We start from the raw sequence: 16684 nt of genomic DNA on the forward strand, positions 1-16684 counted from the left end.
GCTGATTGATGTTTCAGTTTTTACTTGAAACTTCAATCAGCCGTCATTGTAGATAAAAGTATAAAAGAACATGTTTATTGATGTCATCTTTCTTCTTCTGGAAAGGCCTTCAAAATGATGTCGCACACAATGCGTGTTTACATTTGAAATATTTCAGTTACAATCCCTCATTTCTTTAAAAACTAAAACTTCAACAGCCGCCATTTTGGATACAGATCATAGAAAATTTTCTTCGATGCCATATTTCTTGTCCAAAAAGGCATTCAATAAATAATAACTGAATTTATTTCCTTTAAAATATTACAAACAAGCAATTATAACATGAAAAGTACAATATCTAAAATACAATACAATAGGTCTATAAAAAATATGGAATTTAATTCTATTGGAAATTAACCTACTCAACTTTGGGAAATCCATGTACTAGAGTAGGTGAAATGATGTACCACACAATGAGAGTATACATTTGGAATTTTCGAGTTACAGCCCCCAAGTCGCCCCCTTATGAGGGGTTGAAATTCAGTTGTACGTCAAAAGGTAGATTATTCGACCAATAATTTATCCTGAAAGTTACAGTATTATATCTACAACAGTCTTCAACTTATTGAAAGGTTCCCATACATATGAATCACTCTGTATAATAAGATTCGAGTTGTAATATTGATTATTATAATAACAAGTATTAACAGAATAATAGTATATCATTATACTGGGATGTCATTAATCAGAGCCTTCTACTATAGAGGGAGGTGGAAAAAGAAACTTGTAAACAATGCTATCCTATCATTTCTACTGACTTTATGCCGTGCTGACTAGTAAATCAGATCAGTATTATGAGGGAGATTTCCTCTCCCTCACGTAAAAAAAAACTAGGTTTTTGTACGAGCATCGCTCATGAATACAATTAAAAATGATTTAACTCATAATATTCATTAAAGTTTACCCACACATGTTTACCTACAGCCTGAGACAAACTTCAATGATTTAATTGACCGAACGTAGTGAGGTCTATGTTCTTACTCGATTTTCTCTTGTCTATCTGTATGTAACGCGATTACGGCCAAACGCGTTGATAGAATCCGATGAGATTTTGCAGGATTGTTCCTTTTCCAACTGCGCGTCGATGTATACACAAGGTTTTTGGAAATTTTGCATTTTAAGGAAAATATTAGAAGAAAAGAAATTCCTACATATTCTGATTTCACTATATATATAATCTACTTTGAAGATAGGATTAATCAGACTACAGATGATTCATAATCAATCAGCTGACAAGTGGATTATTCATTGCATGCATTACACAAAAATGTGTCTCTATAAGGTAGGGTTTCAATGTTTTTTATGGTGCGTGCCAATCATTATCAATATACTCCCATTTGAAAAACGAAATTTAATAGGTGATTGAGAATATAATAAGAAATGATTAAATGAACTAAATAATGCTGAAGAAATTATAATTTTCTTGAATGAAAAAAAAATGTTTAAATAGTTAAGAAATATTTCTATCAGATGGAAAGATTATCGCGGAAGTGGATAAATTATCATATGGGATACAAATTAAAACGTGAACTGAGTTTATTAACATAAGTGAGTTTTTGATCTTGGAGAAAACAAATAACAGTTTTTAAGAATAAATTATGATTCAACTGTGAATTGTGATTAAACTGGATCAAATAGAACAGGCGACATCAGAAACTTGTGGATGAGAAAACAGCGTGAGGTCTACTGTTCACAGAACTACTAGTATAATATTCATTGGAGTTTACCCACACACGTTTACCTGAGACATGTATCGTCTACTTAGAACAATTTCCCAAAAATCGACGAATTGTTATTTATTTTGTACCTAAGTATATTTTGTCTATTTATTTCGCATTTCATTAATGTTTTTGTTGAATGTTGATCAGTTATACTCGCGAGGCGGCGAGAGAATGGCGCAGGCTCGGGGTCGATGCTGAGGTCACGGCGTCGCGACGTCAACGTCAAGCCCAACCGTGTGTTGGACCGCAACTCGTCACGTGGCATGATCTACGAGAACGAGGAGCTCCGGCTTCGCACCATCAACATCAATGCCGAGGTTGAACGCGGTAAGCATTTATCAAATTGTATAGTACAAACGATTTATGGAGAAGTTCATTTATAAAACGAGGAAACGTTTATAAAACTGTATACTGTACTTGTAGTCTCATGAGAGCATTTCAACCACGAGTAAAAGTGGGTCCACATCTAGCGAGCATCGGCGAACATTGTTTGGCCGAACATTTTCAGTGAGGCCATGAGAATTATGTTCCTGCCTTTGCACGAACAATTCCGTGTTCGCTCGGAAAATGCAAGCATATTCCAATGATATATAACATCTGGAGCTAATGAGGCAGCAGTGTCCCATGTTATTTTTCTAATTAGGTTTTCACTATATATTATGTATCCTAAAGACTTGAGATGGTCCAAGTCCAATGTCTGGTCTTGTAGTGTGTAGGGTTGTCTTTAGACCGATTAAAGATTTTTAGATCGTCTGCGGTCTGCCGGATTGGTCCAAAGACCACAGACGGTCTTTGCTTCCATCACCACTATTTTGGTCGGGTCTTGTAGTGGGTAGCGCTGTCTTTAGACGGCAGACGGTCTTCAGTACTATGATCTTGGTCGAAAACTTTAATTGCGGAAAAATGAAATAGAAAAATTGTATTTTCAGATTCAGAATTAGTGCCCTCAAATTGATAAAATGCTTCGCAAGTACTCAAAAGTAATCAAAATTGAGGAATTTTTCGATTGGATATAATAATCATTAGATTAGCAGGTACAGTATCTGCTAATCTATGAAGTTTAAACTATAAACTATAAAGATTAACTATAAGGTTAGCAGATTTCTTGATTCACTTCAAATAGAAGTAATCAATATTATGCCTTTACAAGTTATCATTTTTCATTAATTTCTCATCATTTATTCATTTATCATGTATTCTTTAAGCTTTGATCATTTTATGTTTTAATCATGAACATTTTGTAATAGAAACGCGTCTATCAGACTCGTGTTATGTCACACATGCCAGTCTCGTTTCAATATGTGCCAGTCTAGCATTTTTTCATGACGTCACTGAACGTATCCGGCTTGCCAATATTCGCCAGATGTGGACGCACCTTATACAAAAATGACATTGTCGAAACGAATTGTAATATTTAAGACATACTTTGATACTTCCACTTTGATATTATATACTTCCACTTCCTCTCATCTTTTCTATTAAGTTCAGTTAGCTACTGAGTATTTCTTCAATTGTTGATTTTCATGACTATATTTGGCGAACTGAAGGCGTGTCTTGTCTCGGCCAATGACAGAGCGCAACCTTAAACCTTGATTGATCAACTAACGGCCAATAAAATGGCTTCATCCAAAATAAATATATTCTGCTGCTCGATCTCTAAACCTTCAGTTCACTTGAAATTCATGATAATTGTTGAGTATCTGCCATATACTAAGAAAAGGAAAGAATCGGCTTATAAATGTAGGGGATAGAAAATTCACGAACATCATCACATCTGAACTACTTGACTGATTAACTTGAAATTTTGCATATGGATTCTTAAGTTACCGAGAATGGCTATTGGCCTATTTTCAATATCTCAGTGGGTCCAGTTTGTCAAGTTTTCAATTGGACCCTGGCGGAGCACGAGTTACCTGCTAGTTGTGTAATAAACAAAACTAGTAGACTCAAAATTTTTCAACGAGTCAGTGGCTCTGACTGGTTGATGAATTCGGTATTAATTGAGAAGCTGTAATATGGAAATTAGAACATAACATGATTGTAGATAAAATAATATTGTATTTCATGTACCAAATTTTATTTACTAGAACCTAAGTTTTATGTTACTTCATGGCAGATACGATGATCGTAGTTTGTAGGTAGGTATGGTAAAGTTTTTGAGAGAACTAGTAGGCGGTTTTGATACTCTCTGAAACTCTTCCCGTTGTTCCTCAAATCAATATAATTATTTTGAATGCAGCAGCGAATAGACCTATTACAGAAAAATTTCAGAGTTAATTACACTTTTATCTTGAAATCAAGGCCGATTGTAATGTAACTCAATAACATTCCAATTCCAATTCAAATTATTTTAAAGTTGACAAATCGTGTGTATTGTGTGTAGACTTTAATCAATTCTGTTGGAATAAATAGAATTCTTATTTTAATGAATGTAATGGGAATGAGATTAGATACAGAATACACTTTTGTATATTTCAGGGCAGCATGACATCAAGAAACTGCGGAGAGAGAACGAGACACTGAGAAGAGAGATTTGGAGTTTGAGAGAGGAGTATGACAGACTAGAAGCTCTTCTCAAGAGCAAGCAGCACCAGAATGATGACGCTGAGGTAAAACTCAAGAACTTTATTCAAAAGTATTCGAAAATTTGATAACATTTTTAATGGTCAAATAATTAATTCTTATGAATGAGATGAAATATTTTGTTGATCAATCATATTTTTACATTGTTGAAAACGATCTGGCAACGTCACGGAAGCTAGAAATAATAGCGATATCTGCTTTGTAGAATGATAGACAAGGATAGCAACACCAATGTTAATCAAATTCTCTAATTTAAACGTGGACCTTACTAGGGCCTATAGCAAAGCCACATCTAAATACTTAATTTTATTCGTGTCGTATGTGATACTAGTAGAATGACATGGAGGAAATGCATTAACCTGAATGGATCACAAGAACACTGAATAAATCTGAAAGAATTGCATGTATTTGCATTCTCTTGACGGAAATAGAATAGAATAGAAATAGTCTTTATTCATTAGATGTAAGAAATACATTGGAACAGTGTCAATAATTAAATATATATAGATATAAATAACTAGGCTAGCCTAGTATAGACAAAAACGTTTCTTCAGAAATCAATGTTAAACTCTTGAAACGAATACAGCGACAATTTGACCAGATATTCCCTTAGATACTTTGCAAACATTCTTGGATCTTCTAATATTTGGAGACTGCTTGGTAACTTTACAAAACACTTCTCACCTCTGTATATGGTTTTTTTCGTAAAAAGATCTAATCTGTGCCTCTCTATTACACGACCAAACCTTGTATTGTAACCGTGAGTGTTATTTCTCAAGTTTGTGTCACCAAATTTTTTGAAAAAGACTATAACATCATATATGTATTGCCATATATTGTTAAAATTTCCAGGTCTGAGAAAGCTAATTTTACAGAATCTATTGAGGTTCAGCATAATTCTTATTGCTCGTTTTTGCTGTTTTAGAATTTTATCAAGGTTACTTTTACTTGTACTACCATTTATGCAGAGACCATATGATAGATGTGCATGTACTACTGAGTGGTATATTGATTTTAATATTTGTATACTACATAAACTGGACATTTGACGCAATGCATATAGACCCGGGGATATTTTTTTCACAACATTGGCAACATGATTATCCCACAAAAAGCTGCTATCTATTAACAGACCAAGAAATTTAGTTTGATCTTTACAATCTAAAAGGGTGTTATTCAAAGCTACGCTTGGACACAATTCACTCCTGTTCTGCCTTGTTGAAAAGGGGACTACAATAGACTTAGAAATAATTGTTCCATATTCCACAATTTTGATGAATATTAGAGCCTTTTTCTACTTGACTATACCACTGCCAATTTACTTGATACTTATAGTTATCCCACTGGAAACGCTGCTGCTTTGTGGTCGTCACTCTTCTACCGAGAAGTATGGATTGGCTAACAGATAGCTCTTGAATGCTTTCTTGAATCTGTCCTTTCTCTCTATGCTTCTGATGCTACCTTCTCTATTTACCTTCTTGACTATATCACAGGAATTTCTTCTTAGGAATCCGAGGATGAGGATAGTGACGAGAAAGATGAGGCTGATCAGGATAATGCATCGAATCAGGAAAAGGTTAGTTAATAATATTAATTAAACCATTAATTTATTTGCTGGAAGATTGATTTTTCAAATAGCAAAATTTGTTATGTTTTAAGCAGTTTCCAGTATACTACATCAAACGAATAGAAAAAATATAAAACTTTAAGTTTTCATTAATTTGAATAAAGTAGCCCATATAAGTGAAGTGATTTTACATCAAACTATTTCTATTCTAATAAAAGTTGATAGCTTACTCCTGTTTCACTGATGAACGGTTTATTTTAGTTTAAAATACTGGTAATGAATTATATTCTATTAAGCAAGAAATTATATTTTAAAGTACTAATATCTATGAAGTTGATGAATTCACAAGTATATTATCAAATGTGAGAATTTAATTATAGAATGCAAAAAAGTCTAGACATTGACCAATCACAGATTTAATAAAAATCAAGATACCGGTTTCGGTTGTTACACCATTATCAATCTCTCATAAACTATAACCACAGAATTCAATATTATAATTATACTATATTATACAATTATATTATATTATATTATAATATTCTAGAGTTTTCTCTGCTATAACCATAGAGAAACAATAGCGTAAGTAGATATCCCATGGTATAGGGCGTTTATGTCGCAACTTTAACTGTTATCTCAAGCCGATTACTGTTGATTATTGTCGAATTTTACTGTTTTGTTGGGGTGAGAGTGTATGAACGGCACAATATGAGAGACTATCAGCGTCATAAAGCTTCACAGGAAAGAACTACGTGGACTTTCAGCTTGAGATAACAGTAAAACTTGCGACATAAACGCCTTTTACCATGGGATATTTACTTATGCTATTTTTTCTCTATGCTATAACTGAAGAAGAGAGCAGCATGTATTCACACAAACGGCCCAGCACAGTATTTGTTATTGATGGAAGCCGTGACCTTTCAAGGTCAACGTCTGTCAATGGACTAGACAAGCAGCTCTGAACCGCTAATTGGGGAGGGGCTTGTCTAGACCAATGGCAGACGTTCACCTTGAAAGGTCACGGCTTCCACCAATATACTGTGCTCGGCCGTTTGTATGAATACTGCGGCTCTTTAGTTTTAGTTTACCAGAGATTGATAATGTTGTAACAACCAAAACCGGTATCTCGATTTTTATTTATTTGTCTATCTCTTTGTTGGATCATTGGAAATTGCAACATAAATATAGAAGCTTACAGCTTCATGAAAAAACAAGCCATATTGAATATCTCCTTGATAAGAGCTAAATTTATAAGAAAGAAATGGGAATAGATAACAATAGAATAGTCGATAACAAACATTATAAATGGAGAATAATTCAAGACAAAATGAAATAACTTGGAATGAAAAGAGAAGAGGAAGTAAGCTTACTCTGAGAAAAAAATTAATCTGAACAAATGATGGTCTGCAAAATTGATTGAACATTTAGAATTTGAGAACTTGTTAAAAGATTCAATAACTTCAAATAAATCTGTGGTTAAACAGTAGTCTAGACTTTTTATTCAGTACTACAGTACTTGGATAACTACACAATATCCCTTCCCAACTGCTCGGGATGTAATTTCAGAATCTTCCTCTTTGATAATAATCAACACAAATTACTTAATTCATGAACAGTCAAAAGATCTCAATAAGAATAAGAAAATTCACCTACTCCACTTCTTCACGCCATGTACACTGCACAAAAGTAGGTTCCTTCTACAGAAATAGACAAGGAGATGAAATAAACAAGTACTAGATTTGCTAATACTTGTATAGAAATAAAGAAGAAATAGGCAAGTAGATGGAATAAACAAGTAGGTTACTGAATTTGATAATATTTTCTTTACAATATAATAAAGAAAAGAATTGGTTTATACTCATACACGTACAGGATATGAAACTCACAAGTGACGCATCATCACGTCTGAACTACTGGACTGATTAACTTGAAATTTTACATATATATTCTTAAATTACTGAGGATGGATGGCTATAGTCCTATTGAAAATTCTTCCAAATTTCAGTGCTCAAAGTTTTCAGTAAGATCCTTGCAGAGCACGGGTTACCTGCTAGTAAAAAATAATCATGAAATGTGTATATTGTTAAGGTATCGAACAAGGACATCGACATGCTAAGCGTGGTGGAAGAGGAGCCGGAAGACAACTCAACAGAGGGAGATGGAGATAGGATGAGCCAGCAGCAGAAGCGAGAGGGAAACACTCTCAGCGAGGGACTCCCTTCTCCTTTCCTCACTATTTCAGATGCCGCATTTATCGAACAATCAGGTAGGTTTATATAGGCCACAATTGACTGTATGCTTGAACCTTACTTCTAGTTTATTTGACTTCCAAATCAAAATCTAGTCTAATGTTTATATTTTTACTTTTGGATCACGCATATTGAAAAATGACAAAAGATAGAACAGTGAACATAGTGCTGTCCACGTTATAATGGCAGTGGAGAAAGTTCAATATATTTGAATGAACCTTCAAGGTGAGTTCCGAATCACTAGGGAGTGATTTTAGATTGATTGATTGATTGATTGAGTACTTTATTTATGTAGATTACAATATATACTGGCTTATACACTTATATACGATAGCTTACAATACAGCAAAATTATAGATGAATTTACATAATATAGACTAAGAAAATAATTATTGAACTGTATATGATATGAAAAAGCAATTTGTAATATAATAACAATAGATAATTATATTGTTATGCATCTACATAAATTGACGGAGCTTTGGTTAATGTCCATTCTTCGGAAAGAATATTAAAAATATCCTCCCCACTAAGAAAGAGTTTGACGAAGTTAAATTACAATTAAATCAATAAATTGTTGCAGGTAATGGACCAATGAACGGAATCAACTATCATCCAGAGTCTATCATTCCACCACATCAAGACCAAAGTCCTGTAGCACCAGATGCTGCCAACAGTCAGGGAGGAATACCGGCTGTGTTCCCTGAAGACTTGGAACAACTTATAAGAAACTGCACGTTCCCAGTAAGTTAACAAAACATTTTAATCAATAGACTATTAAACAACTCCAAAACTATTTGGATTGAAAGATGGTTGAGGAGATTACCGTTCAAACCAAACACAACAAACGATCAAATCAATTTGAACTATCCACCTACGGCTGGCCACTAACGACAGAACATGCACGCCATAACAAAGTTGACTTACATTGTTGTGTGATCATAGCTGTCATCAGCGAGAGGCTTCTAACACAAACCAATAACAATGAATAAACCACTGGAAGATTACAAATTATGATGATGGAAAAATAATTCAACCTTAAATAGAGCAGCGAAGAAAAAAATAAACAACAAAAATCGGAGATACAAAAAATTTTGCTCATAGCGTTTCGCTTTGATCACAGCTGTGATGATACAATAATGTATGTCGACTGTGTAACATGCATATTATACTGTTAGTGGCCAGCCTAAAAGTTTATTACTGTCTCAAATAATTGAATCTTTATCTATGAAACTTGTTTTCAACAATCTCAGAGACTTTAGAGAATGTAGACTCTGAGTATGTATGGTACTCTCCAGTTTTCACAGATTAACAGGATTTTTCTATTTTTTCGATCGGAAATTGAAGGATAGCAAATCAAATTTTAAGTTCTAGTCCAGTTGAAAATTGAAGAATGACAAATTCACTTCTAGTCCAGCCAGCTATTACCATTCTACTCCAATTATCGCGTTTCAAAACAGGAATTCACTATAACTAAAAGTGATTGAGAAAAACCCGACATCGGAAACCTTTTGCCGTACACTTTGATATATTGTAATATCATTCAATCTAGCCGCCACAATCGGAAAACTCCGGAAAACACCGTGGAAATTGAACGCAAAAAGTGGCCAAAGTAATAAAAGCGGTTGCATGAGTGGCGCGACCAATGATTTTCATATTTAACGACATTCTTAGTGTAATGTTATCATAGGTCGGAGCAGTAAAAACAAGAATTTATGGGTTTCAGTCATAAGAAAGCACTGGATGGAATTCGAACAGCTCACGAAACATACGTGCTAGAAATAAAACAAACCGACCGCTTTTTTCACTTTAATTGTTACTCGAGATATTTCTCAATGCTAGTTCACGTTCTAGGAAAGTAAGTGCTTTATGTGGTTTTTCATTTATTTCTATTTTTTATCCACTCACAATCGAGCTATTTGTTTATCAGTACTGTATTCCACTAGTAAGAAGTTTAAAGTTAGTAGTGGTAAAGTACTCATGATAAATTCATCTTGAGCTCAAAGTTATGATGTATTACTTTGCAACGATGATCGTTCAGTATTGCTACTAAACACTCGTTGATTCAAGCTTCTCCTATATACAGAGTGTCCCACGAAGAGGTTTACACGTTCAATTTTATATTCATGTACCAAACTTTTCTAAATTTTACACAGTTTACAAAGTAGCTTTTGAAAATATTCTGGGAAAATTTCAGCTCCCTAACCCTCGTAGAAACAAAGTGGCGGCATATTGAACATTTTACCAATTCGCTTCCTATAAAAAATACTTTCATGAGTAATTATTTGATTTGTTCACTTCGTTGCGGTAGTCTTGGCTCATTTGATGGTACCAGAAATGGATCAAGCAATCTTCCAACAAGATGGTGCTCCACCACATTTCCCAAATCATGTCAAGCAATTACTAAATGACAAACTTCATGGCCGTTGGATTGGTCGTGGAAGTGATTTTTTAGATTGGCCACCCCGATCACCAGATGTAACTGTTCGTGACTTCTTTATGGGATTACTTGAAGGGAAAGGTTTATACAAATAGCTTCAATAATGATGAGGAACTAAAACAATCAATAGGAGAGGAACTTTTCCGGATACCGCGGAGTTTCTTTGTAAGTAGCTTACGAATAATCTCTGCGCTGTTATCAGTGTGTTGCTGTGGATGGTTTTCAATTTGAATAATTTTGGACTTTAATGTATTTCATTGGCTATGTTCTTATTTTTTATTTGAAAAAGTATTGCCCCAAAGTACAACAATAAAAATATTTTATAAAACCAAAAACACATATTTAATGTTCTTGAAGTATCGTTTTTCAATATGCCGCCACTTTGTTTCTATGAAGTTTAGGGAGTTGTAATTTTCTCAGAATATTTTTAGAACCTGATTTGTAAACTGTGTAAAATTTGAAAAAGTTCGGTGCATGAATGGACACGTAATATAAAATCAAACGTTTTAAACCTTTTCGTGGGGCACCGTGTACAATAAGAACAGTAATTCCAAACAATCGACGATAAAAACGATATTTCCACATGATTCCAAAACCATCTACAAATTATTCATAACTCCAACACGTCCAATCATCTCAACAATCATCATTCATCAAGACTCATGACATTTCCTTTTCAAGAGGAAACACACAAAATATTGCATAATTTTGTCACCAATTGTAGTGAGAAGAATCACGGAAATTATGCTAGCTCACACATTGTTTACGATCTGTGAACCTGAAGAGAAAATATGCCAGATGGGAACAAATTATCACATAATACAACGATCACAGTCCCAGTATTGCCATAAATCACTGCATAATTGGATGGAGAGACTGAATATTAATGTGGGCCATATGTTAAAATAAATATATGTGAATACGAGAGGAATCCCCTGTTTCACTGCTCTCTTCCTCTTTCTCTCTGTTGTTTTTTCTCTCTCACTCTCCTGTCAGACAATTTCCTCTTCTCTTTCACACGTCTACAATACTCATCCTATTTCTCTTTCTCCATCCACACACACTCTCTCCCAATCACTCTTTCTCTCTCTTGTTTCATCTCTCTCACTCTCCTGTCAGACACTTTCCTCTTCTCTTTCACACATCTACACTACTCATCCTATTTCTCTTTCTCCATCCACACAAACTCTCTCCCAATCACTCTCGCACCATCTCTCTCTCTCTCTCTCTCTCGTTTCATCTCTCTCACTCTCCTATCAGTCACTTTTCTCTTCTCTTTCACACATCTACACCACTCATAATATTTCTCTTTCTCCATCCACACACACTCTCTCCCAATCACTCTCTCACGCTCTCATCCTCACTCTCTCTCGCTTTCTCTCTCTCTCTCACGCTCTCTCTCTCTCTCTCTTGTTTCATTTCTCTCACTCTCCTATCAGACACTTTCCTCTTCACTCTTTTCCACACATCTACAATACTCATCACATTTTCCTTTCTCCATCCCGTTCCAACACACGTTTGCAATCCTCATCACACCTCCACTTTCTCCCTCTATTTCCATAACACATTCGTAAATCGTGTGCCAAAATATGCTCGCAATAATATCATTATTATGAATGACTGTACTGGGAAATGGCTGAATTATCGAAGCGTTTAATTCCATGTTCCGCTGTTCCGTTTACTGAATTTGTTTTCATGCACGACCGAGTTCCCCAGTTTTCAAATACTGCTCGTTTATTCGCGCTTGGAAAATTTTTGTAACGTTATTTCGTACTTTTCGATATGTGATCAGGAATTAGCTCCTCGGATAGTCACATCAAATATATTAATCTACTACTTTTTAAGTTGGATTCATTGATACGATAGGTACCTTATCAGGATAATGTTGTATTTTTCATTATTTGATAAGTAATTTTCTTGATGAGAAAGATATATGACATCAAGTCTCATAATAGGTCTGTAGAATTGATTCCAGATGAAGAGATAAAAAAAACATGAAGAGAATTATTGAAAAAAATGTAGTTGAACAGGAAGGAAGTTAGAGAAAACTAGTTTATCAGCTAAAAAACCGATAAAAGTTTGTGGAAAATCTAATGGAACAGAAAAAGATGAAAAATTACTTGAACAAAGGGGCTAGTGAAAGCAAAAGTTGAGTAAAATTGCATATTAGAGGAGTAATTTTCAGGAAAAAAACCCAATTTATACTGAATAAAAAGACGAAGTTATCATAACTTTCCTCACACTTTCCTCTTCACTCTCTCTCACACATCTACAATACTCATCACATTTTCCTTTCTCCATCCCGTTCCAACACACGTTTGCAATCGTCATCACACCATCGTCATCAAAATAACGTAACAACCAGATACCGTTTTGGCAAATTGTATAGTCTCTCTGATTAAATAACACGATTTCGTCTTGGCACTTCAATCCTTAAATTTTTCACTCGTGAATATGTATCGATCTCCAATACTATGTCTGGCGTATGAACCGCCATTGTTGAGACGTTTGAATTGTCTAGCCCAATGACAGATGTTCGTTCACCTTGAAGCTCATCCATCCACCAATCATAACGCTTGCTCATTACTATATATTCTGCTGCTGTGTACTCCAGCTATTGAGCACTCATAGAGCACAGAATCAACTGACAGATTAACAATAAACAATAGATAAACAATGGACAATTTGATAAACAATGGCACGGTCTTCTTCTTCTGGTTCCTTCTCCTATCGGAGGTTGGAAATCATCACGGCAATTTTCACTTTATTGATTGCAGCCTTGAATAGTTCCCTTGAGTTACAGCCTGTAACCCTTGCATGGCACGGTAACCGATTAAATAACAGTGAAGCCTGCTTTTCACTAGTAGAGTTAATAGTCGAATAACTTGCATACTAACTCTACCGAGCTAACTCTACCCTACTCACTTGGTCGAGTAACTGTTTTCACTACAATTGAGAATAGTAGGTAAAGTGTGTTGTCTAGTGAACAGAACTAACCTTAAAATGTCGATACGGAACATTCATTATCGCCGTTCAGCCACAAAGGTTTTTCAAAAAGCATTAATATATAATTATGTGGCTGATCTTTTGCTTGCATAGATAACTATGGCTATTAAAGAAGAAGAAAATGAAACTAGATTTCACTCTACTAGCTTGAGACTGTTTTCATTAGCATAGTAGTGGTAGAGTAGAGTGAGAAGAGGTGGTGGGGGAAGGCAAGTGGTAGAGTGCTATCCCACTCTTCTCTAATGAAAACTATTTCTCTATCATGACTCTACTCTAACATGAATGTTTTCATTGGGAGTATACACAAGATACTGTAGTTAATAAATAAAAATATAGTCGGCTAGTGGGTGGAAATCATTTGATCGTATGAAGTAATAAGACAACATTGATAATTTGATAATTTATCATCGATATCATTCCCTTCTTGATGATAATATAGTGTATAAAATAATAATAATAGTTAAAAATAAAAGAGACAATAGTTAATACTTGCCCAGGGTACTCTACTACTAACTCTACTAACGAAAACCAGGCCAGATTGGCAATGGTATAGCAGCTAAGGCCGGTATCTTGTTATACATGACTCTGACTCTACAACTCAACAAATATATAACATACTATACTACTCAACAACTGTATCGAATAAATAAAAGGAAGTGTTTGTGACAACTTCAAGACTCTTATTCTATATAAATCCCTACCACAGTATCACCTTCACTAGACTTACTTCACAAACATTTCAACAATCCAAATCAACAGAAAGAAAATTAGAAATGAAGTGAAATTCAACAAAAAGAAAGTTACAAGAAATCTAGTTGGACAGAAAGAAAGTTGGGAAACATCTGTTTGAGTCACGCGAGCCGTCCAAAGAAGCAGTTCAGTTATGAGAGGCTCAGATATTTTCTAGGCTTTATCTGATTTGATGCCAAAAGTGCACTCACATTGCAAGCGGCGGCTCAAAATAGACCGGCGGATATTTCAAACGAGAATCTTCTGAGTGAGAGACAGAGAAAGAGTGGGAGAAAGGGAGTGAGAGAGAGAGAGAGTGAGTGAGAGTGAGAAAGAGCACAGAGCTGCCGAGAAAGTGGGTGAAAATAGTCGGCAACTGCTCAAAGATAAGATAATGGGGCACAGATGGAGTAGTTGGAACGAATGAAAGTGAAAAGGAGAGGGGAGAAGAGACTCAGAGAGAGAGAGAGAGAGAGAGCGAGCGAGAAAGAGATTGATTGATTGATTGATTATTTATTTATGTACTTTATTTATGTAGATTACAATATAATTATACTGGTTTATACACTTATATACAAAAGCTTACAATACAGCAAAATTATACATGAATTTACATAATATTATAGACTAAGAAAATAATTATTGAACTGTATATGATTTATGAAAAAGCAATTTGTAATATAATAACTATAGATAATTATATGGTTATGCATCTACATAAATTGGCGGAGCTTTGGACATATCAATGTCCATTCTTCGGAAAGAATATTAAAAATATCCTCCCCACTAACTCTCTACCAAGAGAGAGAGAGAGAGTGTGTGAGACAAAGATACAATTTCAATATGTATCAAACGAATTCATAACAATCATAATTGATTTACTGATTCAGGATACAAAAATTCTATCAAAACAAGGAATTCTGAAGAGACAACTGTAATCGCATTTTAAGAAGGTAGATTAGATACTAATGAGAAATAAAAACACAAATATATCGTCAAATTCTACAGTTTTATGTAGAACCATGGTTTCGTGACCATACAGGTCACATTTTCAAGCTGAAAATGAAACCATGGTCCTGTACCAGATAAAACTGTAGAATTTGACGATATATGTGTGTTTTTATTCCATTATGGAACGGGTTTACAACATCGACAGTGACTCAGTCGAAGCAAAGTTTAGTTGAAAATAGTTCAGTTTGAAGAGGGTGATGCCCACTTGAGAGTTGTGAGGGCGGTTTATAATGGAAGATTAGTGTACCTACAGTTTTAGATGAGTTCCAAACCACCGTGAAACGATTTCTCAACTCATGAATCATATGCAGAGGAGTTGCTCAAGTGAAAACAATAATCAGGGAAAGTTACTCCAAAGTAAAAAGACATCAAAGTGGGTTGGAAAAGAAGAGGTAAACTACAGTACCTTGTAAGGTGTGATAAGATATACAGTGAGGAGAGAAGTGGCAGAAAATGTACAATGGAAGCTAATAAAATTGAATAAGGGAAGAACAAATGAAATGGAATGAGGAGAAAATGAAATGAGAAAGAATTGTTTTCAAATGTATTGAAGACAATTAGAAAGAGTGAGATAGTGAAAAATGAATGATACTTTTGGAATGTTGGCCACGTCGAAGAAAACCAAAAATATTCAAGTTCGAATTACCAGGGCCTACTACTTGGCTTATCTCTGCCATTACAATAGCACTGTCACTTGCTTCATACACTTTCAAGAAGCAAATAGAGAACAAACATACGATCAGTTGTTGGCCTGACTTCAAAGCGATTTCCGTTGTGAATGGCCGGTTGAGTATTACAGTACTATTTTCAATTTTCTGTGTCAAAGAATTTTACTAGTTGAGAACAGACAGTAGAATTTCACGGTCAGTTATACGCTGGTCAGTTCTTACGGTCGGTTGAGCGTTGGTCATTTCTGAACTATTTAGAATACATTTAAATTTCTGAAATACTTCTGAATTTGTCAGTTATTTTAGAATATTTCTAAATTATTTCTTGATATGTCAGTTCCGTGATTGTATTTCTAATTATTTCTTAATTGGTCAGTCACTTTACAATATTTCTGATTTTTTGAATCAATTATTGATTTTTCAGTTCAGTGATGGTATAGAATTTAAAGATTAGTTTGAAGTTTTCTGCTCGAATAATGAAAGTTAGGCGTGAAACTAATGGAATGCCGTCAAATCGATCAAGGATTTTCAGAAAGGTAGGAGTTTTTCCAATTATTAATGGAATCCAACAATTGACATCCAAAAGTGTATCAATCAATTGCCAATCAAATCAAGGTACTTCAACCGTTCTTGAAACAGGATGAATTTAGAGTCATTCATCACAAGAAACA

General features: G+C 34.6%; 1 protein-coding gene across 1 annotated transcript in view; it reads left to right on the forward strand.

Moving 5' to 3' along the window:
* The window catches only part of LOC111056432, a 41516-nt gene that overhangs the window by 9963 nt on the left and 14869 nt on the right, over positions 1-16684 (forward strand). Inside the window, exons 2-6 of the mRNA XM_039431342.1 lie at positions 1908-2087; positions 4239-4369; positions 5851-5919; positions 7999-8176; positions 8743-8903. Of these exons, the coding sequence (XP_039287276.1) occupies positions 1908-2087; positions 4239-4369; positions 5851-5919; positions 7999-8176; positions 8743-8903 (719 nt within the window). The remainder of the gene's footprint in view (positions 1-1907; positions 2088-4238; positions 4370-5850; positions 5920-7998; positions 8177-8742; positions 8904-16684) is intronic.

This window comes from Nilaparvata lugens, chromosome 6 (assembly GCF_014356525.2).
Source record: "Nilaparvata lugens isolate BPH chromosome 6, ASM1435652v1, whole genome shotgun sequence".
In the NCBI taxonomy this organism is placed as follows: domain Eukaryota; kingdom Metazoa; phylum Arthropoda; class Insecta; order Hemiptera; family Delphacidae; genus Nilaparvata; species Nilaparvata lugens.